The sequence below is a fragment of the Canis lupus genome, chromosome 15, assembly GCF_003254725.2.
Source record: "Canis lupus dingo isolate Sandy chromosome 15, ASM325472v2, whole genome shotgun sequence".
NCBI lineage: Eukaryota > Metazoa > Chordata > Mammalia > Carnivora > Canidae > Canis > Canis lupus.
This window is the reverse complement of record NC_064257.1, coordinates 35,003,303-35,028,730: the sequence shown is the minus strand read 5'-3', so window position 1 is coordinate 35,028,730 and position 25,428 is coordinate 35,003,303. Positions and strand designations below refer to the sequence as shown.

General features: G+C 39.7%; 1 protein-coding gene across 1 annotated transcript; it reads left to right on the top strand.

Annotated features, from left to right (window-relative positions):
• Positions 1–896: 896 nt before the first annotated feature.
• Positions 897–25,409, top strand: NDUFA12 (NADH:ubiquinone oxidoreductase subunit A12). Its single transcript, XM_025439136.3, has 4 exons — positions 897–1,083; positions 2,168–2,250; positions 5,134–5,221; positions 25,131–25,409. Exons 1-4 carry the CDS (start codon positions 998–1,000, stop codon positions 25,309–25,311), a joined length of 438 nt encoding a protein of 145 aa, XP_025294921.1. The 5' UTR covers positions 897–997; the 3' UTR covers positions 25,312–25,409.
• Positions 25,410–25,428: the final 19 nt, after the last annotated feature.

Genomic DNA, 25,428 nt, shown 5'->3' with positions numbered 1-25,428 from the left:
GGGAACTCTTTACAAAAGAATTGTGGCTAATGAAAAAATGAAATTATTAGGCAATGCTCACCACTGTCTGCCAAAAATCACAAAAAGTGAAACAGACACTGTGTATGCTTTCTGATGGAAAGATACCATCACCTATAACCTATATACCTAACAACATAAAAAATAAACACAAATCTGGTCCAGCACCTAGGTGTAATCACAGATACAGGCGAGAGGGGGGATAGAGGAACACAGGGACACAGTCAACAAAACCCAGACTATGGAACACTCTACTGGAGAAACTGCCTGTTTTTTCATCAAATAAACTGGAAGGACAAAAAAAAAGTAAGGAAGGGAAAAAAGGGGAATACAAGTTTTAAAGCATATTATGTATAATCATAAAATACCTCCTGGAATATTAGAATACTATTTAGTATCCTCTATTATTTAAAATTTTTAAGTAAATATGCACGATTTAATTGTCTAAGAAAATTTTAAGTCTTTAAATTCTGAATTTTAACTTTGCAACTAAATCCTTGAGAGCAGATAGTAACCTAACGCCTTTCGATACCTGCTCCTCGATCCCTACACTAGTGTATCGAATGTATTTAATGTCATTCGTGCTCTACAAGGAAGTCGAAATTTAGTCGTTTCTAAAGACTCTTGGCGCTAGGAAGGATTTCTGAAGTAGTCTGAGCAGATCATTTTAGGCGAGGAAACCGAGGTTCCCAAAGGAGCAACCTCCACCGGTGAAGGCCTAGGCTAGGCGAGCTCTCCAGCACCAGCCCGGCAACCTAGCACAGCCCCTGAAAACTGTTTAGTTTCCCGCGCCTTCGTTTCCCATGGAAACCAGCCGAGCGCCCTCCGCCGCTCCGCGCATGCGTAGAGCCATCCCCCGCGGATCTGGCGCGCATGCGCGAGCAGGAACTTTTTGTGGCCGGCACGGCGCTGCCGCGGGTTGGCTTCCGCCCGGTGCGTTTTGAGCGTCGCGCGGGGGAGGCTGGGCCTACGGGGCAAGATGGAGCTCCTGCAGGTCCTGAAACGGGGGCTGCAGCAGGTCAGCGGCCACGGCGGCCTCCGCGGCTATCTACGCGTTTTCTTCAGGTAGGCGGCCGGAGCCCTGCGCTTGCCCCCGGGAGTGTGCGTGAGTCCGTGGAAGGAGGCCCGGGCCGCGTCCCCTGGGAGAACTCGCAGGTCTTGTCAAGGACAGTCGGCCGTCAGTCTCCGCGCTGCTTCCCCAGGCCGAGGCGTGCGTCCAGGAGTCTCCCTGAGGCAGGATCGGAGCCAGCTGTGGAGACTGGAAGAGTCGAGGGCGCGTGGGTGCGGCAGCCCTGCCCGGCCTCCCGGACCGCAGCGCGCGTGGCCCCACACTCTGACCTTGGCAAAGTGTGTGCCTTCGTGGCCTCCAGCTGCCTCCTCCTCCTCCGGCCGGTAAACAGTTGACCGAGATGATGGTCAGGGTCCCGCCTAGTCCTGACATCGGTTCAGGTGGAGGAGCAGCAGCGGCCGCTCCTCCAGAGACCCAGAGCCGAGTGAAAGCCCGGAGACGTTCGGATCCTTTGAAGATGAACTACTTCGGGCTCCTGATTCCTTGAGGGTTTCTGCTAACCGCAGTGCCTCTTGGCCTTGGAGTAATAGATCAAAGTAGTCTCGTAATTTGAAGATATTGCATCTCTATACTTAGTGTAATTTTAGGACTGTGAGTGGAGTCGATCTGTCCTTTCTATCTTTCTCTGTATCTGCGTGGTCCTGGGGGCGACCTGAGCGGGGGATCCTAGAGCTCTTCCTTGAAAGCTGGCTCTTCAGCAGTGGGTGGCTTGATCCTGGAGATGAAGGCTAGACGTGCACAACTGCTGACTCGCCCCAGGTCTTATTTTACTAGTCGATGCAGCAGCCTTTGTTATACTCAACTCTTTTAAATTTGTGGGGTTTTTAAAAAATAATTTATTTATTCATGAGAAACACACAGAGAGAGAGAGAGAGAGGCAGAGACACAGGCAGAGGGAGAAGCAGGCTCCATGCAAGGAGCCCGACGTGGGACTCCATCCCAGGTCTCCGTGGTCACGCCCCGGGCTGAAGGGGGCGCTAAACCGCTGAGCCACCCGGGCTGCTCATAAATTTGTGTTTTGGACAAAGGATCATACTAAATTCTCTCTCTCTCTCTCTCTCTCTCTTTGGATATTCACAGGACGAATGATGTGAGGGTTGGTACCTTAGTGGGGGAAGACAAATATGGAAACAAATATTATGAAGACAACAAGCAGTTTTTTGGTGAGTACAGTATTTTTTAGTAAATAATGAGAGTGAGATTGAGCCTTGATTTAACTCTTTTGTTCCATAATGTACAAGGAGCTTCTTCAGTGACTATATAACCAACATACATTTTTTTTAATTTCATGGGATTATGTTATGCATATTATTTGTAAATGGAAATATTTTTACTTAAAACTCATGGGCCATTTTTCCATAATGGTAAATTGGATGTATCTACAGCATTCTTCTTTGTTTGGATTTTTGTTGGTGTTTTTTTTTTTTATTTTAAAAAAAGTTAGTTTCTTTTTAATAACAACGTAGTATTCCACTGTATGGAAGAAATCATTCCTTTTTCAAGTACTTCACTATTGATAGACATTTGGATTACCTTCAGCCTTATGCTATTAGAAACAATGTTGCAGGGAGGCCTGGGTGGCTGGGAGGTGTAGCGTCTGCCTTTGGCTCAGGGCATGATCTGGGATTGAGTCCTGCACCTGGCTCCTTGTGGGAAGCCTGCTTCTCCCACTGCCTGTGTCTCTCTTGTGTTTCTCACGAATAAATAAATAAAATGAAAGAAAGAAAGAGAGAGAGAGAAAGAAAAAGAAAGAAAGAAAAGAAAAGAAAAGAAAGAAAGAAAAGAAAGAAAGAAAGAAAGAAAGAAAGAAAGAAAGAAAAGAAAGAAGAAAGAAAGAAAGAGAAAAGAAAGAAAGAAAGAAAAAGCTGCAGTGACTTGCTTGTAACTACATCTATATTCATTTAAGTATTGTAAGAATAAATTCCTGGAAGTGGAATTCCTGAGTGTAAAAAGTACATTTAGGGGTGCCTGGGTGGCTCAGTGGTTGAGCGTCTGCCTTTGGCTCAGAGTGTGATACTGGGGTCCTGGGATCGAGTCCCACATCGAGCTCCCTTTGGGGAGCCTGCTTCTCCCTCTGCCTGTGTCTCTGCCTCTCTGTGTGTCTCTCATGAATAAATAAATTAAATCTTTAAAAAATATATATATTTAAAATTTTGATAAATGTTTATTGTGAGATTGTTAAGGCCCATTTTTATCATCATGACCTAATTCTGTGAAACCTTTTCCAAGGTTTTCTCCTCTGCCTTCACATTTCCCTGCCTAATTGGATTATAGTTTACTTGTAGTTGCTTATTCTCAAGATTGGTTTCTCTAATAAAAGAAGCAAATCTTAATTTTGTTTTTTCCCTTCAAAAATCTTTATAGTTTCCATTTGGTCTAGGACTTGGAAGAAGGCTTCAGGGTGGTTAAGAAGCTGCTGAGGGGCTGCAGGGAGAGGCTCTGGCAAATGCCTTAACACCAGAGGGGTCCCAGAGGGGGCCCTCAAAGGCACCTGTGCTCCAGAAGATTCTAGCTGTGCTTGAAAATCTGTATTTCCTTTACTAGATAAGGCCATATTTAATTAGCATTAGTTGATATTTACTTAGGAAAACTTTGAGGGCACCTGGGTGGCTCAGTGGTTAAGCTTCTGCCTTTGGCTCCAGTTGTGATCCCAGGATCCTGAGATAGAGCCCTGCATCAGGCTCCCCACAGGAAGCCTACTTCTCCCTCTGCCTATGTCTTTGCCTCTCTCATGAATAAATAAATAAAATCTTTAAAAAAAAAAAACAACTCTGTAAAGTAAATGCAGATTACTTTTTGTTTATTGGCTTAAAATCCATTATAGAGATGAATTCAGTATTTTCTAATTGGGGGTCGTAGGGGCAGTAAGGAAGGAGTGGAAAGAATTAATATTTATTGAGCACTTTTTTGACCAGTGCTAAACTAGATGTATGTGTGTGATATTAAATTTTCATAGCAACCTGAATATGTAGTATGTATAGTCCTCCACCTTTTTTTTTTTTTTTTTAAGATTTTATTTTTAAGTAATCTCTACACCCAGCATGGTGTAGAGATTACAACCCTGAGATTAAAAGTCTCATGCTCTACCAGCTGAATCAGCCAGGCACCCCTATATTCACCCACTTTTAATAGACATAGAAACTGAGGCTCATAAAATTTGCCTAAAGTCCATTGATAATAAGTAACAGAGTCTTGATTAGAATCCAGGTCTCTCCTCAACTTAAGGACCCAATAGAAACAGTCGTGTAAATTGTAGCTAGGCCCCTAACTATTCCACAGAAATTTGTTAAATAAAGAACGCTGCCATACTATTTTGATGACATGAACTGTCCTACTTATATAACCATTGTTTATAATGTTTATTTATTATATATAATCATCAATTTCCAAAAGGATCTCTGATGGTCATTTTAAAATATTTATATGGAAGCATATAATTTGAGTATGATTGCTTGTGAAAACATTTCTTCTGCCCCAGTCTCAGGAAGAGCTTTTTCTCTACTACATACCCTGAACAGCTGGGAACACATCCCCCTACTCTCCTCTACTCCGTTCACAGAAGAACAGGGGGGAAGCAAGAGTTCTCCACCCACAGAATGAGTCTCAGCCCTAGTGTAGGGATTTTGCTCTTACAGCTGCCAGGCTATTGATAAAAGCATACCATACACTTCCTGAGACTTGCCTCCACTAATATATCCAGGGTGCTATTCCTCTAACATTTCTCTCTTTTTTTAAAAATTTTTTTAATTGGAGTTCAATTTGCCAACATACAGCATAACACCCAGTGCTCATCCCACCAAGTGCCCCCCTCAGTGCCTATCACCCAGGCACCCCAACCCCCCGCCCACCTCCCCTTCCACTACCCCTTGTTCATTTTCCAGAGTTAGGTGATTCTAACATTTCTCTTCTGTAAGAACACAAAAACGTCTTTTATTAATAGAAAATAGTTGTCTTTGATATGCAATTATGCTTTTTGTTTGTTTTCGTTTTTGTTAAGGTTGTCTTTATTTCCTCACATCTTTATAAATGTTGATCTTTCCATCCAGGTCGTCACCGATGGGTTATATATACTACTGAAATGAATGGCAAAAACACATTTTGGGATGTGGATGGAAGCATGGTGCCCCCTGAATGGTAAACTAAGTCAACATTCTATTTTATTTGGCTTGGCAGTATTTATTTCATTACACAGATATTTATTGAATATCTATTTATAAAAGTCAGTGGTGTTCTGAAAGCATCTGTCCCAGGTATGGTGACTGTAATAAACAACCCTAAAACTTTGTGTCTTAAAGCAACAAGTAGTTATCTCTTATAGTTTTTAAGGGTTCAGGCAAGACACAGTCAGGATAGCTTATCTGTGCTTCACAATGTCAGGTAGAAGACTCAAATGCTGGATATCAGAATCATCTGAAGACTTACTCATTATCTGGCAGTTGGTGCTGGCTGTCAGCTGGGGACATAGCTGAGGCATTGGGTTGGAATACCCTCAGGTCACCTGGGCTTCCTCAGGCAAGTGCTCTAAGAGAAAGCACTTGGCAGAGCCCTATTGTCTTAACTGACTTAGTCATGGAAATCATCCAGTATCATTTCTGCATTCCGTTGGTGGAGGAAATTAGAAAACTCTGCCCAAGTTTAATGAAAGAACATTCCTATCTCTCTCTTTTTTTTTTTTTTTTAAGATTTTTTATTTATTTATTCATAAGAGACCCAGAGAGAGAGAGGCAGAGACACAGGCAGAGGGAGAAGCAGGCTCCGTGCAGGGAGCCTGACATGGAACTCCATCACACCCTAGGCTGCAGGCAGTGCTAAATCACTGAGCCACCCGGGCTGCCCCGATTCCTATCTCTTAATGGAGACATGTCAACATCACATTATATGGTGGTGTATGTAATGGTGTGCCTGTCTTTGGGGAAAAACAGTATGCCACATTACCACCTGGCTGTGGGTGAAGGGAAAGCCAAAAAGAATTGTGACTCTGAATATTTGGCAGTTTGACTTTGGGCGAGTTCTTTAACCTTTCTGGATCTTAGTTTTCTCATCTGTAAAATGAGAGCCCTCAAATTCCTTAGGTCTCCAAAAACTATAATTTTATAGTATACCTATCTTGACATAGAATTCTAAATGCTTTTATTTGAATTATCAAATTTTATATAAAATATTTCAAAGCCAAGTACTTATAATCTATATCATAGATTGCTAAGATAATGACATTTGTTTAATACACCATTAAACTTTAGATAATCTGTTATAGTCAGTCTAGAAAATTTCACCAAAAACTAAAAATAAGTGTATTAGGTTAACTGTGACATTTTATTTTACTTGAATTTAATCATCAGAAACCGTTTCAGGCTCTATTCACTTCCATTCCAAGACATACCTTGGAAGTCCAGGCATGTAACATAAGTGAGTGAAGTACAGTGTGAGACTGTAGGGAGTAGTGGGGATCTAAAGGACCGAAAAGCACACTCTCTGTAAGAGGGAAGCAGTGCTATTCATCACTCCCCAGTTCCATCAGCTGAGAATCCAGCCAACAGTCTCTAGATAGGATTTTTCAAGAGAAAGTAGAAATGCATATTTCATTGTGAGATTTGTTTTTTAAATGTTAATTTAAAATATTTGTCAATTTAAATACAGCCCAATCCAGTAGAACTTTTTCTGATGATAGAAATATTCTGTTTGTGCTGTCCAGAAAGGTAGCCCAGGACACTGTGAAATGTGGCTACTGTGACTAAGGAAGTGAATTTTTAATTTAATTTAAATAGGCTACTTGATTGGACAGAATAGTTTTTTAAAAATATATTGTGAACTAAGCAAAAACACAGTTGTCCGATTTCATCTACAACCAGTTTGAACCTCTCGTGTACTATTTGGAGTAATTAACTTTGACGCTTGTCAGTGATGTCATTTGAAGACCATGATACAGGTATACCTGTACCCATATAAGACGGTAAACTTAATAAATGTTGGGTGTGTTGACTGTTCCACCAACTGGCCACTCCCCTGTCTTCCTCTCCTCAGGCCTCCCTATTCCCTGAGACACAATATTGAAATTAAGCCAATTAATAACCCGCCAAAGGCCTCTAAGTATTCAAGTGAAAGGAAGAGTTGTGCATCTATCATTTTAAATCACAAGCTAAAAATGATAAAGCTTAGTGAGGTAGGCATATCGAAAGCCAAGATAGGCTGAAAGCTAGGCCTCATGTATCAAACAATTAGCTAAGTTGTGAATGCAAAGGAAAAGTTCTTGAAGGAAATTAAAAGTGCTACTCCAGTGAACACAAGAATGATAAGAAAGTGAAACAGCTTTATTGCTGATATGGAGAAAGTTTTAGTGTTCTGGCTAGATCAAACCAACCACAACATTCCCTAAGCCAAAGCTTAATCCAGAGCAAGGTCCTAACTCTGCAATTCTATGAAGGCTGAGAGAGGTGAGGAAGCTGCAGAAGAAAAGTGAAGCTAGCAGAATTTTGCTCATAAAGTTTTAAGTAAAGAAGCTCTCTCCATAACATAAAAGTGCAAGGTGAAGCATCAAGTGCTGATTTAGATGCTGCAGCAAGTTATCTGGAAGACCTAACTAAGATAATTAGTAAAGATGGCTACACTAAACAGATTTTCAATGTATAAGAAATAGCCTTTTATTGGAAGAGATGCTATAGGCTTTCATAGCTAAAGAGAACCCAGTGCCTGGCTTTGAAGTTTCCTAAGGATAAACTGGCTCTCTTATTAGGGGCTAATGCAGCTGATGATTTTCAGTTGAAGCCTGTATTCATTCACTGTTCAGAAAATCCTGTGGCCCTTAAGAATTATGATAAATCTACCTGTATTCTATTAGTAGAACAACAAAGCCTGGGTAATAGCACATCTGTTTACAACATAGTTACTAAATATTTAAGCCCACCGTTGAGACCTACTCCTCAGAAAAAAAGATGCCTTTCAAAATATTACTGCTTTCTCAAAATACACTTGGTCACCCAGGATCTCTGATGGAGATGGACAGTGAGATTCATGTTGTTTCATGCCTGCCAACACAGCATCTGTTCTCCAGCCCACATATCAGGCATGATTTTGATTTTCAGGTCTTTTTAAAGAAATACGTTGCATAAGGCTATAGCTACCATAGGTAGTGATTCCTCTGATGGATCTGGGCAGAGTAGATTGAAAACCTTCTCAAAAGGATTCATCTTTCTGGATGCCATTAATATTTGTGATTTCATGGGAAAGGTTCAAAATATCAACATTGGCAGGAATTTGGAAGAAGTTGATTCCAACCTATTGATTATGGATGGTTTTGAGGATTCAAGACGGTGGATAAAGTAACCATGGAAGTAAATGTAGAAATAGCAACAGAACTAGAATTAGAAGTGGAGCCTGAAGATGTGACTGAATTACTGAAATCTCATGATTAAACTTGAACAGATGAGGAGTTATTTCTTATGAATGAGCAAACAAAGAAGTTTCTTGATATGGAATCTACTCTGGTGGAGATGCTGTGAAGATGTTGAAATTACAGCAAAGGATTTAGAATATTACATAAACTTGGTTGATAAAGCAGTGGCAAGTTTAAGAGGATTGACTCTAATTTTGAAAGTAGTTTTACTCTGGGTAAATGCTGTCAAACAGTATCACATGCTATAGAGAAATCATTTGTGAAAGGAAGAGTCAAATCAGTGTGACAGACTTCATTGCTGTCTTATTTTAAGAAATTGCCACAGCCATCCCACTATCAGCAGCCTTCAACTTTGAGGCAAGACCCTCCACCAGCAAAAAATTAAAACTCCCTAAAAACTAAAAAAACAAACCTCCCTAATAGTTCAGATGATGGTTAGTATTTTTAGCAATAAAGTATTTTTAAATCAAGGCATATGTTGGTTTTATTTTTTTTAGACATACTGCTGTTGCACACTTAATAGGCTACAGCATAATCATAACTTTTACATATACTGGAAAACTGAAAAACTCCTTTGACTTGCTTTATTGCAATATTTGCATTATTGTATTGGTCTGGAACCAAACCTACGATTTCTCTGAGGTATGCCTGTCTTGGATTATGTCTTTGTAATAAAACTCATGGGCTCTTAACATGAGAACGCAGTAGTGATTCTGCATTTGAGGCTGGATTTTGTATTCTTTTTATTTTTTAAAATTTATTTATTTGAGAGAATGTGCACACACAAGCAGGGGGGAGGGGAAGAGGGAGAAGGAGAGAGAGAAATTGAAGCAGACTTCACGCTGAGCATGGAGCCTGACTCATGGCTCTATACCATGACTCTGAGATCATGACCTGAGCCGAAATTAAGAGTCAAATAAATGCTTAACCGACTGAGTCATCCAGGTGCCTCTGCTTTTTTCAATGGGCAGTAACAGTCTGTGGTTCTGTTAAAGTTTGAGAGACTGATTTTAGAAGAGCTATTTTCTCTGAAGGGCCATTTTATATGTCAGGGGCACTGTTTGAGTCCCAGGTCTTAGTGTGGGATTTGACTTTAGGAGGCAAGGTGTCCTAGTTATTTGTTTAATTGATTTTTTCGGGGCAAGATTGGTCTTTGGAGGATACAGAAGGTCAGTGGGCGGTCTTGTTCAGATCTCAGATGGATTGAGATCTATCTCCTCAAAGGACTCGTCTTTAAATTGGTGCTCATGGTCTGTATTTTGGGTGACTGTGATGTGGGGGCGGGAGGGAATTGATTTAAATTATGTGATGAAACATTTAAAATTATAAAGTAGTAAAAATTATGAGAAGATAAAAATACTATTCAGCCAAGCAAGTTCTTTTATATGACCTGAGATCACTTGGAAAAGAGGTTGAAAGCTGTAGAAAATAACATCACTCCAGCAGGAGCCTGAGGGCAGTTGAGGATATAAAGCTGAATTTCTTTGTGGAGAGAATCTTCCTAAGGGCTGCATACTTTTCATGACCCTTGTTTGTAAGGGAAGCTTAAAGGCTTATGATGTAGGGAGAAGTGCTGTTGGACAAATTCAGCTGTTTGTTTCTCATAACCCCCTTTGTTGAGTGTAATACACTGTGGAATTCTAACTTTGTGGATTCTTACCTTTGATCCATGAATAAATTTGAAGTTGGGTTGATGTATCTTTAATTAGAGAGCCAGGTATTATCTTACATATAAAGTAGTGAATAGCAAACCCAATTTATCATCATTACTCATTCAAATAACTGTTTATTGCATACCTACCAGGTGCCAAGAAATGTTGTAGGCACTGGTAGTATAACAAAGTTCTTGCTCTGATTGCGGGGAAGGCAGAAAAACAAATGCATTCCATGTTTTAGGCAGTGATAAATGCAAGGAAGATAACACGAAGCTGGCATTCATAAAGGGATGAAGAGTAATGGGAAGATCTGGTGGCTGTTTTATTTGGAGGTTAGGAAATGCTTCCTTGAGGAAATGATGTTTGGAAATGGGAGGGAGCAAGCCGGAGAAGAGGGAGGTGGTGGGAAGAGCTCCAGGCAGCAGGAACCACAGCGCAAAACCCTGTATGTTGAGATTTATTTGCTTGCCTTCAAAGAACAGCAACATGGCCAGTTTGGCTGGAATGGAACGAATGAAAGGAAGATTGTAGATAATGAGGTAGGAGAGACAGCTAGTGCCTAGATTATGCAGATGTGGTAAGCCATGGTTTTTTGGCTTTTTTTCTAAATTTCTTTGAAAGTCACTGGAAGGTAAAGCAGGATGTGATCTGTTTTACAATTTTTTAAAATTGGGAACAGTCCTACTGAACTTTCTGAAAAGTTACAAGTATTTGAGTCATTTCAAAGTAAGTTGCCAAAGGGATGACCTGAATACTCAAAAGTGTGTGATTCCTACAAACAAGGATATTCTGTGTAACCACAGTTTAACTCTCAAAGTCAGGAAATTCACAATGGCATACCACTACTGTCTAATCTTCAGACCCCATTTCATTTCATCAGTTGTGCCAACAAGGTCTTTCATAGCCAGAAGATCTAATCGCGCATTTCAGATGGATCTTACTCTGTCTAGTCTCCCTCTAGATTTGTTCCTTAGCTTTACCTTTATTTTCATGACCTTTACAGTTTTGAAAATTACAGGCGGTTACAGAAAGTCGTCCAGTGGGGGTCCGTCGATCTCATCTTATGACTAGATGCAGGCTATGTATCTTTGGCAGGAATGTCACAGAAACAACGTCATGTTCTTGTTGCATTCTGTTAGGTGGCACCCTATTTTGACTTGTCCCATTACTGATGATAAGTTCTCTCACTTGAATAATTCAAGTTTTGAATTAAAGTTTTGGTGATTCTGTCTGGTTTTTCCTTTCTAAAGTTTTCCCTTTGCAGTTAATTAGCATTTTGTGTCGAGGTACTTTGAAGTTATATAAGTATCCCATTACTTCTCAGACTTTCAGTCTACCCATTTTATGTCAGTATGAACTCCTGCTTTAATAATGGGTTATAATTCATTACTGCACTTGTTCCATTTATGTATGTATGTATGTTAATGTGTGTGTGTGTTTATTTATTTATTTTCCCAGTCCGCCTATTTTGCTTTATCACCCTATCTCCCTCTCACTGGCAACTATCAGTTTGTTCTCTGTATTTATAAGTCTGCTTCTGCTTTTTACTTTTTTTTTTATGTTTTGTATGTTATTTGTGAAATCTTATGGTATTTGTTGTTCTCAGTCTGACTTAGTTCACTTAGCACAATACCCTCTAGTCCAGTCATGTTGTCACAGATGGTAAGATCCTGGTCTTATATAACTAATACTCCACTGTATATATATCACATCTTTATCCATTCATCTGTGGGCAGGGGGGAGGGGTACTTGAATTGCTTCCATGTCTTAGCTATTGCAAATAATGCTGCAGTTAACATAGGGGTGCATGTACTTTTTGAATTAGTGTTTTCATTTTCTTTCCAGTAGTGGAATTGCTACATCATTTAGTAATTCTGTTTTTAATTTCTTTTGTTGTTGTTTTGTTTTAAAGATCTTATTCATTTATTTGACAGCATGCATGCACACAAGCAGGGGGCTTGGCAGGCAGAGGGAGCGGGAGAAGCCTGACGTGGGGCTCCATCACAAGGTCCTGGGATCATGACCTAAGCTGAAGGCAGACGCTTCACCACTTAACCACCACCCAGGTGCCCCTCTATTTTTAATTTCTTGAGGAACGTCCATACTGTTTTCCACCACAGTTGCACCAATTTCATTCCCACCAATAACATATAAGGATTCCTTTTTCTCTACATCCTCACCAGCACTTGTTATTTCTCATCTTTTTGTTGCTAGCCATTCTGACAGCTATAAGGTGATATCTCGTTGTGGTTTTGATTTGCAATTCCCTGGTGATTCGTGATGCTGGGCATCTTCTCATGTATTTGTTGACCATCCTTATGTCTTTGGAAAAGTATCAGTTCAGGTCCTCTGCCCATGTTTTAATCAGATTGTTTGGGGTCTTTTGGTGTCGAGCTGTGCAGATTCTTTATATATTTTGGATATTAATCCCTTATTGGATATATCATTTGCAAATATATTCTCCCATTCTCTAGGTTGCCTTTTTGTTTTCTTGATGATTTCATTTGCTGTGCAAAAGCTTTTCATTTTGGTGTAGTCTCAATAGTTTATTTTTGCTTTTATTCCCCTCGTCTGAAGGGACACATCCATAAATATGTTGGTAAGAGCAATGTCCAAAAAAATTACTGCGTGTGATTTGCATTTTAAAAGCATCTCTGTCGGGCAGCATGGGTGGCTCAGCGGTTTAGTGCCTTCAGCCCAGGGCCTGGTCCTGGAGTCCCGGGATCAAGTCCCATGTCGGGCTCCCTGCCTGGAGCCTGCTTCTCCCTCTGCCTGTGTCTCTGCCTCTCTCTCTCTGTCTCTCATGAATAAATGAATAAAATCTTTAAATAAGTAAATAAATATATACATACATGCATGCATGCATCTCTGTCATTGCTGTGAAGAATGAGGAAGGGCACAGTGAAAACAGGCTAATCACTTAGAAAACTATTATATGTAGTTGTATGAGCTGTTGGAGGCTGGACTAAGGTGCTGGTGATGCAGGTTGTGTTTTAGGACTGTTTCAGTTATCCATTATTCTATAACAGATTATCCTAAATTTAGCTTAAGACAATAAACAGTATCTCACAATTTCTGTGGATAAGGAATTGGTGCAATTTAGCTAGATACCTCTGGTTTAGGACCTTTCACAAGGCTACACTCAATATACTGTTTGGGGTGCAGTCATCTCAGGGTCTAATCTGGGAAGGATCCATGGCCAAATTCATTGACATGAACTGTAGGCAGACCTCCAAGATTTGCTTCTGTGCTCTCTCCTGTGGGCCTTTCCACAAGGCCATCTTTGGATGTGGCTTCCTGAGAGCAAGTAAAGAGATCACCTGAGATGGAAGACACAGCCTTGTGTGTAAGTAGTTTTCTTTTCTGTTTTTTTGTTTTGTTTTGTTTTGTTTTGTTTTGTTTTGTTTTGTTTTTTAACATTTAAGAGAGAGAACAGAGGAGGAGCAGAGTAAGAGTGAGAGAATCCTCAAGCAGACTGTGCTGAGTGTGGAGTCCAATGCAGAGCGATCCCAGAACCTTGAGATGACACCTTTTTTTTTTTTTTTTAATGCATTTACCATTTTTATTTCGCTGTGCAGAAACATACATTTCACCATGGGCTGTGTGAAACCAAGAGCTAGACCCCTCAACCAACTGAGGTGCCCAGGTGCCTGTCTTTTTTTTTTTTTTTTTTAATTGAAGTATAGTTAGCACAATACATATTAGGCCAGTCTTTCTAAAACCTAATCTCAGAAGTGACATCCTACATTTATGTTGTATTTTAGTTATTAGAAGTGAGCCAGTAAATACAGCCCACACTCATGGAGAAAGGATGAAAGGGGATAAAAACTTTAATCTTTTCCTTCCTCATTAGGGAAAAACTCTGTTCTTCCCTGCTATGTGTTTCTCTTGTGAGTCTCCTTTACTACTTATACAAAACTCTTCACTCTGACACTTCTGGTCACCAAGCTTTAGAAATTTTCCCCTACAACAAGTAAATCTCTAACACCAGCTGGATGTCCTACAGTTTAACTCATTCTTGACACTGTCTTCCTGGAGATAGCGTCAGATCCCACAGGTAAGGTTTCAGCCCCACAACACTGCGCTACTTTACCTCTTGTCCAGATGCCACTCATAAACCCAGATTGTCACCTGTGCTTCTGATCAGCCAGCTATAGATTGATCTGGAAGGGGTGAGGCAGAAAATTCCTAGCTTTTGATCATGGCTTGGTCTTTCTGGTGACTAACCTCATCCAGGACCATCTAGGAGCCTAGTCACAGTCACCTTGTTAGAACAAAAGCTACTCTTGACTGCTCTTATTAGGAATTTATAAGGGAAAAAAAAATAAAATTAAATTTAAAAAAAAAAAGGAATTTATAAGGGTTTTAGGAGACCTGTGTCAGGGCAACTATATACAAATACTGTCTTATATCACTTTTGATTGTCCTTAATTTTATCTTTTTTTTTTTTTAATTTTTATTTATTTATGATAGAGAGAGAGAGAGAGGCAGAGACACAGGCAGAGGGAGAAGCAGACCCGGGAGCCTGACGTGGGATTCGATCCCAGGTCTTCAGGATCGCGCCCTAGGCCAAAGGCAGGCGCCAAACCACTGCACCACCCAGGGATCCCTTATCTTTCTTTTAAACTAATTGCTGCCGTCCGGATAGTAATGCATAAAAGTCTTTATTTTCTTTTTTTTTTTTTTCATATTTATGCTAGTTAGCTTTTGTATAGAATCAGTGACTGATAAACCAAGTGAGTAATTAGTATCTACATGCAATTTGACAAGATTAAATGTTGAGAGTAAATTGGTGAAAAGTTTAGGCTCTTCTATGCATAATAGTATAAAATTACTGTTTCTGCTTTTATCAGGAGAAACAAAGATGCTTTTTTGTGAAGTGTTGGGACCTGAAATCTTTTAAATCCAGTTATAACAAGCAAATAGGGCTTGCCTAGATTTTTCTCTACCATGTATATACTTTTTTCCCACTTGGTGGCACCTTATGTTCATTTCTAAGTAACGTCTTTTCTCCTTCAGTGTATTAGAGTCTGTATCTCCTTATTGATTTTCTTGATAATGATTTTTCTTATTAGGATTAATGATTAAGTTACTGAAATAATATGTAAAAACATTCTTTTAAAAATAATAGCATATGTTGAAAATTTCCATTTTTTAACAAAATAATTTTTTCTTAAAGATTTTTCCAGGGCCATGGTGAAATTAAATGTTTTGCTCTTGTGAGAATTCCTTTTCCTTGTGGTCAGCTTTTTTTCAGTTAGTATATGATATTTTAAATGCCTTGTAGTAAAGTAGGGTGCAAGTTGGGGGGATTGCTTGGGGTAGTAGGAATCAAGGATGCTTCATAGGTTTGGGACTTGAGAGGTTGGATAGATGGTGGTACCATTCATTGAGATGGGAAGACTGGGAGAAAGGTAGGATAGGGAGTGGATAATTCAGTTAGAAGCCTCTTTTTTGGAAGTAGTCAGTTTGAGATAACTGTCAGAGAAGAAATATGTCAAGTGAACAGCCGGTATGTAAATCTGAAGCTTAGGACAAAGATCGGGCTAGCAAAGAAGAAAAGTAGCTAGCAAGGTTAAAAGGAAAGGAAGAGAGAATAGCATTTCAACAAGATGAGAAGGCTAGCTGTATTAATTGTTGCTGAGAGATTTCATAGAATAAGGACAGAAAAGTGTTCATGTGATTTGGCAATATGAACTTCATTGAATCTAAATGGAGAGTCTGTTCTTAAGAATTTGAGAGTTCGGGGATCCCTGGGTGGCGCAGTGGTTTAGCGCCTGCCTTTGGCCCAGGGCACGATCCTGGAGACCTGGGATCGAATCCCACGTCGGGCCCCCGGTGCATGGAGCCTGCTTCTCCCTCTGCCTATGTCTCTGCCTCTCTCTCTCTCTCTCTCTCTCTCTGTGTGTGACTATCATAAATAAATAAATAAATAAATAAATAAATAAATAAATAAATAGTTAGTTAGTTAGTTAGTTAGTTAGTTAGTTAGTTCATGGGGTGCCTTGGTGGCTCAGTTGGTTGAGCTTCTGACTCTTGATTTTGGCTCAGGTCATGATCTCAGGGTGTGGCTCCATGCTCTTCAGGGCAGATACCTGCTTGAGGAGTCTCTCCCTGTCCATCTGCCCATCCCACCACCTGCATGCTCGATACTCATTTGCTTTCTCTCAAATAAATAAGTCTTTTTTTTTTTTTTTTTTTTTCTTCAGTGAGATCAAGGGCACCTGGGTGGCTTGGTTGAGTGCCCAGCTCTTCATCTGGTCTTGTTCTCAGGGTCATAGGTCAAGCCTCATGTAGGGCTCCATCCAGGGTGCCCAGCCTAGTTAAAAAAAAAAAAAAAATGTGAGAGATCAGAAAAGTTTAAAGAATCTGGTATGGGGAAGGATAATCTGCATAGCCCTGTAAGAGACCACCACTGTCAATACTTGGCATATTTCCTTTAGTCTTTTAATAATTTTTTAGGTAGTAGTTGTGTTCATAATCATATTCAGGGTTTTCCCTGAATTTTCCATGTAATGGAAATTACAATTTCCATGCAATTTTCCGTGTAATGAATCATTACAATCACTCCTAATTTTTTTTCTGATTATAAAAATGTACAAGTGTTATAGAGAACCTGGAAAATCCAAAGATATGTGAGGTAAAAACAAAAACGCTAATTCCTTGGCCCAGAAACAAGCACTGTTAACATTTCATTCATTAATTGAATGTATATTTGAGGATCTGCTTTTGAATAGAGAAGGAATATTTTGAAAGGGTCACAGTGTGGAGAATAGATTGTAATTTATTAATCATAACCTTTTTAGAAGATTTATGATTATAAGTAACTATATATAGGTATGTGTGTGTATATATATATATATATACATATATCATTATTATATATAATATTCTGTTTGCTATCTCCTTCTTCTCAATAAGTCACAGACATTTCCCCTAGTCCACTAAATATTCTACTTGTCAGTTTGAGGTTTTTAGTGTCTGAGACGCATTTGATGTATAAAGGATTAATGGGAATTTGGCTTTAAAATTAATAGGCTGTTTATTACAGCTGCAATTTTTATTATCACAAATTTTTTTTAGTTTTCATTTTAATTCCAGTTAACATGCCTTGTTATGAGTTTCAGGTATACAATATAGTGATTCAGCTCTTACATACATCACCCAGTGCTCACCACAAATGCACTCCTTAATCCTCATCGCCTATTTCACCCATCCCCCACACCTCCTCTCTGGTAACCATCAGATTGTTCTCTATTATTGAGAGTTACAGCTGCAATTTTTAAAACCTAGTTGTTCTTAAGCCTTGAGGTCCAGTTTATAAATAGGATAACAAGATTAGTAAATTGAACATTTTTGCATTAAAATAAAGAACAATTATTTCCTCTTGTTTGATGAATGTTTGATAAACTCTAATGGAAAGGATTAAAATCTCGTAAACAATTGTCTCCATTTGCAAGTTTAGGTAATTACATTCCTTTCAACATTTTAGGTCACATTTATAAATGCAGTGTATTTTATTTTTTTTGATGTCTTCAAATGTCCAATGCAGATAAACAGACCTCTCAAGCAGAATGTTCGTAAGCCCTTAGATGACTCATGTTTAGCCAAGCCAGAAACTGAAGAGTCATCCTCACAAGTCTTTCTAATATCCAGTCTATCAGCAGGTTTTTTTGTGCTTACTTTCCAAATATGTCCTACATCGATCATGACCTCTATCAGTATTATTCTTGTCTAAGTCACAGTTCTCTCTTTCATGAAACTTTTTTTTTTAAGATTTTATTTATTTATTCATCAGAGAGACACAGAGAGAGAGAGGCAGAGACACAGGCAGAGGGAGAAGCAGGCTCCATGCAGGGAGCCCAATGTGGGACTTGATCCCAGGACTCCAGGATCACACCCTGAGCCAAACGCAGACACTCAACGGATGAGCCATCCAGGCCAGGCGTCCTGGGTTTTGTTGTTGTTTTTAACTTTAACTTTTTATTTCTTTGCTGAGAAAGAGAATCTTAAGCAAGCTCAATCTCACAACCCTGAGCTCATAACCTGAGCCAAAACCTCATCATTTAATCTTATTTGCAGAGTTTTAAGACATAGACATTTCTGTTTTTTTTTTTTTTAATTTTCTTTATTTATTCATGAGAGATGCAGAGAGAAACAGAGGCAGAGACACAGGTAGAGGGAGAAGCAGGCTTCACGCAGGGAGCCTGATGGGGGACTCGATCCCAGGACTCCAGGATCGCACCCTGGGCCGAAGGCAGGCTCCAAACTGCTGAGCAACCAAGGATCCCCCATTTCTGTTTTTATGTAATAGAATTACACTTTTTTTCTTTATGGCTTTTTGGATTTAATATTAATCTTAGAAGTGATTCTTCAGGGCAGCCCAGGTGGCTCAGCTTTTTAGCACTGCCTTCAGCCCAGGGTGTGATCCTGGAGTCCTGGGATCAAGTCCCACGTCGGGCTCCCTGCATGGAGCCTGCTTCTCCCTCTGCCTGTGTCTCTGCCTCTCTCTCTGTGTCTCTCATGAATAAATAAATAAAATCTTTAAAAAAAAAAAAAAAGAAATGATTCTTCATGTGGTGCCTGGGTGGTTCAGTTCAGTCAAAAGCATCTGCCTTTGGCTGATCCAGGGTCCTCAGATAGACTCCCTGCTCCGCAGAGGGTCTACTTCTCCCTCTCCCTCTATCCCTCACTTGGCTTGTGCTCTCTCTCTCTATCCTTCACTCTCTCTCTCGAATAACATTTTTTTTAAAAAGAAATGTTTCTTCACATTCTATAAATATCACTATATATTATGAATATGAATATTCCCTCATGTTGTATCTGAGCATTATTAATCTGTCTGGAATCTATTTTGATATATAGCTTAGGAAATCTAACTTGATTTTTTTTCAACAAAATTAAACATCTAGCATAATTTGTTGATAAATACTTAGTTTCCCCAGTAATTTGATATGCCATTGCCATTCTTACCTTATATATAGTCTGTTTGGGGACCTTTATTCTGTCTTATTATTGTACTTTTTTTTTTTTTTTTTTTTATGATAGAGAGAGAGAGAGAGGCAGAGACACAGGCAGAGGGAGAAGCAGGCTCCATGCACCGGGAGCCCAACGTGGGATTCGATCCCGGGTCTTCCTGATCACGCCCTGGGCCAAAGGCAGGCGCCAAACCGCTGTGCCACCCAGGGATCCCTGTACTTTTTTTTTAACTAGTTTTTTTTACCATTCTGTTTTGAGCCTTTAATATCTGGTAATGCCAGCCTTCCTGATGTGAGTTTTCAAAATTTTCTTGGGTAGACTTTTAGCTGATCCTTAGAATTATAATTGTCCAACCCTACTAGGACTTTGATTCAGATTGTATTTAATTAAATACAGTTAATTACAGTTACTGAGCCAGCAATATTTGAGTTGGCTGTCTTACAATGAACTATTTTTGTTTTTTAAACATTAAATTTATCATTCCCATCCTGGGGTTAGATGGATCTAAGGATTTTGGCAGATACTTAAATGCTATCATAATCCTAATCCAGTTTCATCTCTTGATTATAATTTAAGTTTCTTGGCTAAATGGTTCTTTTCAACCATTGGGAAGTTTTGTTCACACCTCAGCTTTGTGGCATATGTGCTGTGGGATCTTGGGAAAGTCATTTCAATTCTGTTTACTCAGTTTTAAAATTTGAAATAGGGATCCCTGGGTGGCGCAGCGGTTTGGCGCCTGCCTTTGGCCCAGGGCGCGATCCTGGAGACCCGGGATCGAATCCCACATCAGGCTTCCAGTGCATGGAGCCTGCTTCTCCCTCTGCCTGTGTCTCTGCCTCTCTCTCTCTCTCTCTGTGACTATCATAAATAAATAAAAATAAAAAAAACATATTAAAATTTGAAATACCTACATTAGTATTAAATAAGTGACTTGAATGGTATGTATGGGTATGTTTCATAAACTAAAGTAGGACAAATAATCATTTTAGTGTGATGTATATTTTTACCTCAAAAAGCAATCATGTTTTTCTTTAGTCTTTCATATGATTTTTTAAAATAATTTTTATTTATTTTTTTAAGTAAACTCTATACCCAACATGGGGCTTGAACTCAGAACTCTGAGATCAAGAGTTGTATGCTCCACCGACTGAGCCAGCCAGGCACCCCTCCTACCCATTTCTTGAAAAATTGAAAAAATTCTTTGGAATTTCTATGCCCAATGATGTTAACTAGAAACACTGCAACATGAACATTATGATCAGAAGCCAGCCTTGATTCCCAAAATTAATAATTTATATTATCCAAGAAGAAGAAAGATACAAAACTGCCTAGATTTTTGTTGTTAAATTTGCTGCTATCAGGATGCCTGGATGGCTCAGCAGTTGATTATCTGCCTTCGGCTCAGGGCATGATCTGAGGTCCAGGGATCGAGTCCCGCATTGGGCTCCCTGCGAGGAGCCTGCTTCTCCCTCTGCCTATGTCTCTGCCTCTCTCTCTCTCTCTCTCTCTCTCTCTCTGTGCCTCTCGCAAATAAATAAGTAAAACCTTTTTTTTTTTTTTTTTTTTTTTAAGATTTTTACTTATTCGAGAGAGAGAGAGAGAGAGGCAGAGACACAGGCAGAGCGAGAAGCAGGCTCCACGCAGGGAGCCCGATGCAGGACTCGATCCTGGGGCTCCAGGATCACACCTCGGGCAGAAGGCATCGCCAAACCGTTGAGCCTCCTGGGCTGCCCCAATATGTAATATCTTAAAAAAAAAAAAACAAAAAAAAAAATTGCTGCTATCTGGTAAGATTTTATTGCCGGAAAATTTTCTGAAAGGGAAAATTAAACTTTCCTTGTTATTAACATTTTTTAAATTAAATCTTTATTTGAAAAATACTATCTTAAAATTATAATGCTGTTTCTATTTGAATAGGAGCAATTGTAGCTCCAATTAAATAACAGTAGCTAAAACAAAAACAGATAAATCAAAATAACTTTAAAGAAGAAAACACATACAGATGTGCCATGGTTGTAGGTGTTCAGGATCTGACTGCTGTGAGCTGAGTCAGATGTGCAGGTGACTCCAGGTCCTGGAGCCTCAGAGCTCCCTCCTCCTTCCTGAGGGGACTGATGCTATAACGGATCCCCTGACACTTCTGGGTCTCTGGGCTGCAGATGGACAACGGGAGTAAAAGGACCACTTGGGAAAGTCTGGAAGTTGGACCTCATATTGTCCATTTGCCTGTTGTGATCATTTTTCTTGTCTTAGCTTCTTGAGTTTTCTCCCAATCAACACAACTGCTATATAGCTTTCTTGGGCTCTTTTCTCATGGAAGAGGATCTCCTTTCGATAGTAGGAAGTGTTTCTCTCCAGTTCTTTGGCTGTGTGTTCTGCCACCTTGTAGAGGTTGTGAATCTGATATGTGGAGTTTATGTTTCTGCACACTTTGGGAAGTTTCTTCTTTATTTCTAAGTATTATGTTTCCTCCTAAGATAATTTTCCCTGAAGTTGCATGACATGTTCTTAATGTAATTTGAAGCTTCAGCTGCTTAATCTCACTTTCAAGCTGTGAATTTCCATGCTGCAAAGATGCTTCCTCAGTTTGGAGATTTGTTTGTCCTGTAAGCTCTTAATTCATTTGCTTTTCTTCCCACGATTTTCTGGCTATTTATTGGTTTTCCTCTTCAGGACTTTGAAAGGATCCATTGAAGTCTGCATCATCAGTGACACACTTCAACTTCTGCCCGATACACGGGGTCATTGCCATTTTCTGCTTCGCTCTTTTGCTCAGCTTCCCAGTTCACATGATACAAGTGTGACCTCTAAGGAAATAAGGGAAGGGGATGGTCTTTAGGTTTTCAGCCATTAATATTAATTGGCTAACTTTATCTTTCAGTTCCTGTTCTATTCATGAGTTCAACTGCTCCAGCCCTTTTTTTCTCCTGCTGCTTTTCCTGGACTCTGCATCCATCTCAGTTTCTTGGTGGAGCAGTTCTTGGCTTTCTGGAAAATTAGTATTTTTATTCAAATCATCCATTTTCTTCTGAAACTGTTCTTCATCCTCTGATGTCTTTTTTTCCCTTAGATTTTATTTACTTAAGGAACGAGCACAAGCAGATGGAGAAGCAGAAAGGGAGGGAAAAGGAGGGGAAAGAATCTCAAGCATACTATGCGCTGAGCATTGAGCCTGGCACAGGGCCCAATTCCAGGGCCCTGAGATCATGACCTGAGTTGAAGGCAGGTGGTTATCTGACTGAGCCACCCAGGTACCCCAAAGATTTTTATTTTTGTTTGTTTTTGATTGAAGCATAATTGACATATTATATTAGTTTCAGGTGTGTAACAATGATTTGAGATTTATATACATTATGAAATGCTCAGCACACCCATCTGTGATCATACAAGGTTATTACAGTGTTATTGATTATATATTTCCTATGCTGTATTTTACATCCCTGTGATTTACTTATTTTATAACTGGAAGTCTGTACCTCTTAATCCCCTTCACCTGTTTCACCCATTTGCCCCACTCCTCCCCATTGCCAAACACAAGTTTGTTCTCTGCATATATGTCTGTTTCTGGGTTTTTTTGGTTTCTGGATCCCACATATAAGTGAAATTATACGGTATTTGTCTTTCTCTGACTTACTTCCCTTAGCATAATACATTCTGGTTCCATCCATTTTGTTACAAATGGCAAGATGTCATTCCTTTTTTATGGTTGAGTAATATTCCATTGTTTATATTCATTTATTGATGGACACTTAAGTTCCCTCCATATCTTGACTATTATAAATAATAATGCAGCAAGGAACATAGAGTCGTATATGTCTTTTTCAGTTAGTGTAGCTGAACAGGCACATATAAGATTTGGACTCTTGATTTCTTAAATATCATTTTAAATTTTAAGAGTCTTGACAGCAATTATTCTAATACATTTTCCTTTTATTTTAATAGAATAAATTAATTACTTAACCTGCCTCCACAAGGTAAAAGTTAAATATCTCTGCTTACATAAAGCCCCTTGGTAAGTAACAACCTTCGTTTTGACAGCTAATCCCTCCTTTGAGTGACTAGTGGAGCCTGTCTCACTGCCAGCATCTCAGAGGTTCAGAGCTTGTGTTCATAGTCACAGTTTATTGGTCCACATCACTTTCACTAGTCCCCAATTAATGCTGGAGAATATAAGACGCCAGCCTAGGGGTGCCTGCGTGGCTCAGTCAGTTAAGCTTCTGCCTTCCGCTCAGGTCATGGTCTTGGGGTCCTGGGATCAAGCCCTGCAGAAGGCACCCTACTCAGTGAGGAGTCTGCTTCTCCTTCTCCCTCTCCCCCACCCCCTTGCTCATGCTTACTCTCTCTCTCACTCTCAAATAAATAAAATCTTAAAAAAATAATAAAAAATAAATAAAAAGGATTTTACTTTAGGAAGTACCTATTTAAAAAAAAAAAAAAAAAAAAAAGACACCAGCCCAGTGTGTAGAGACATCATTTTTTATTATGCTAGCTGATCATGGTATATCTTTAGAAACAAATAGAGCAACAGTAATAGTAATTTATCTCCTCTCTTAGGAGAGGCTAATTGGTTTTGGCCAATTACCTCTCTATACCTATCAGTTACTGCTAGCAAATATTCTTAAATAGCATCACAAACTTTTTTTTTTTTTAAAGATTTTATTTATTTATTCATGAGAGACAGAGAGAGAAAGGCACAGACACAGGCAGAGGAAGAAGCAGGCTCCATTCCATGCAGGGAGCCCGATGTGGAACTCAATACCGGGTCTCCAGGACCATGCCTGGGCTGAAGGCGGCGCTAAACTGCTGAGCCACCCGGGCTGCCCATAACCTTTTCTCATTAGCTTTAGTTTTAGTTATTTTACTGAAACCTCCTCCACTTGCCCTTTTCTGTATAGCTGAAAAATCTCTTTTTTTCCCTTGGAGCCACATTTCTCTGCTTGTTCCCACCCATTACTCCCTTTTCCCTTAACATCATCCTGTCTTTGAGCTCCCAGCCTTGGGAGATCTGGTGTGAGTTCTCTACTTCCTGTGCCATATAAACTCAGAGTGGCTTCCTGCTCAGTTCTACTCTTTGTCCCTTGGACTTTATTCCTTCTTTCTCTGCCGTTAGTAGCAGCATCACTGGTCTCTTTCCTTTCTACTCCAGGCATCCAGCTTCCTTTGAAATTAAATTGTTAAACACTTAAAACTGAAATACTTGTGAATTTTCGGCTGTGATTTAATGTTTTTAATATAATAAATCGTATGTCCTGTAACACCTGCTCTTAAACTTGAATTTAAGATGCACACAGAGACCTTTTCTTCAGCAGGAGCCTTGTTGAATTTTAAGCTAAAGCTCCATCACCAGAGCAGCCTGAGCAAACTGAAATCCCAGAGCAGCCTCTAGCATCTAATAGCAATAGTGTATTCATCAGTTTGGAAATACCTTTTTACATCTAAAATTAGGGTACATATTATAATCAATAGTAGTGTGAGTTAGTTGGTAGCATTTTTTCCTTACAGATACATAAACTAATGTGCATCTTAAAATTGCTAGTGTCCTCCATATGATGAGATACAGTAACAGTAAAAGCATAGCTAACGTTTTGTTGTGTACCTACTGTACACAGGAATTTTTCTAGGGGCATTTAATCCTTACATCATCCTTGGGAAGTCAGGATGCTCAAATGAAAAAGCTAAGGCAGGGATCCCTGGGTGGCGCAGCGGTTTGGCGCCTGCCTTTGGCCCAGGGCGCGATCCTGGAGACCCGGGATCGAATCCCACATCGGGCTCCCTGCATGGAGCCTGCTTCTCCCTCTGCCTGTGTCTCTGCGCCTCTCTCTCTCTCTCTGTGACTATCATAAATAAATAAAAATTTAAAAAAAATGAAAAAGCTAAGGCATATAGCAGTTCAGCTAGCAAGTGAGGGGAGCTGAGATTTGAGCTCAAGCCACCAGTATAGCCCCAGAGCTTCCCGCTCAGTGCTCCTCCCACCACACCACCCTGCGTCTTTGTAACTGTCTTTCTCTTCCTCTTAAAGGCATCGTTGGCTTCACTGTATGACCGATGATCCTCCAACAGTAAAACCACCTGTTGCTCGTAAATTCATCTGGACAAACCATAAGTTCAATGTGAGTGGCACTCCAGAACAATATGTACCTTATTCTACCACAAGAAAGAAGATTCAAGAGTGGGTCCCACCTGCAACACCTTACAAGTAAAGACAATGGAAAACAGTTTGAAATGTGAAATATGGGGATCTTCAGGCAATTGCACTTTTACTGCTTCCTATTAATTTGATTAAAATTGTTTGATTAAACAGTGTCTTTTGTGCTTTT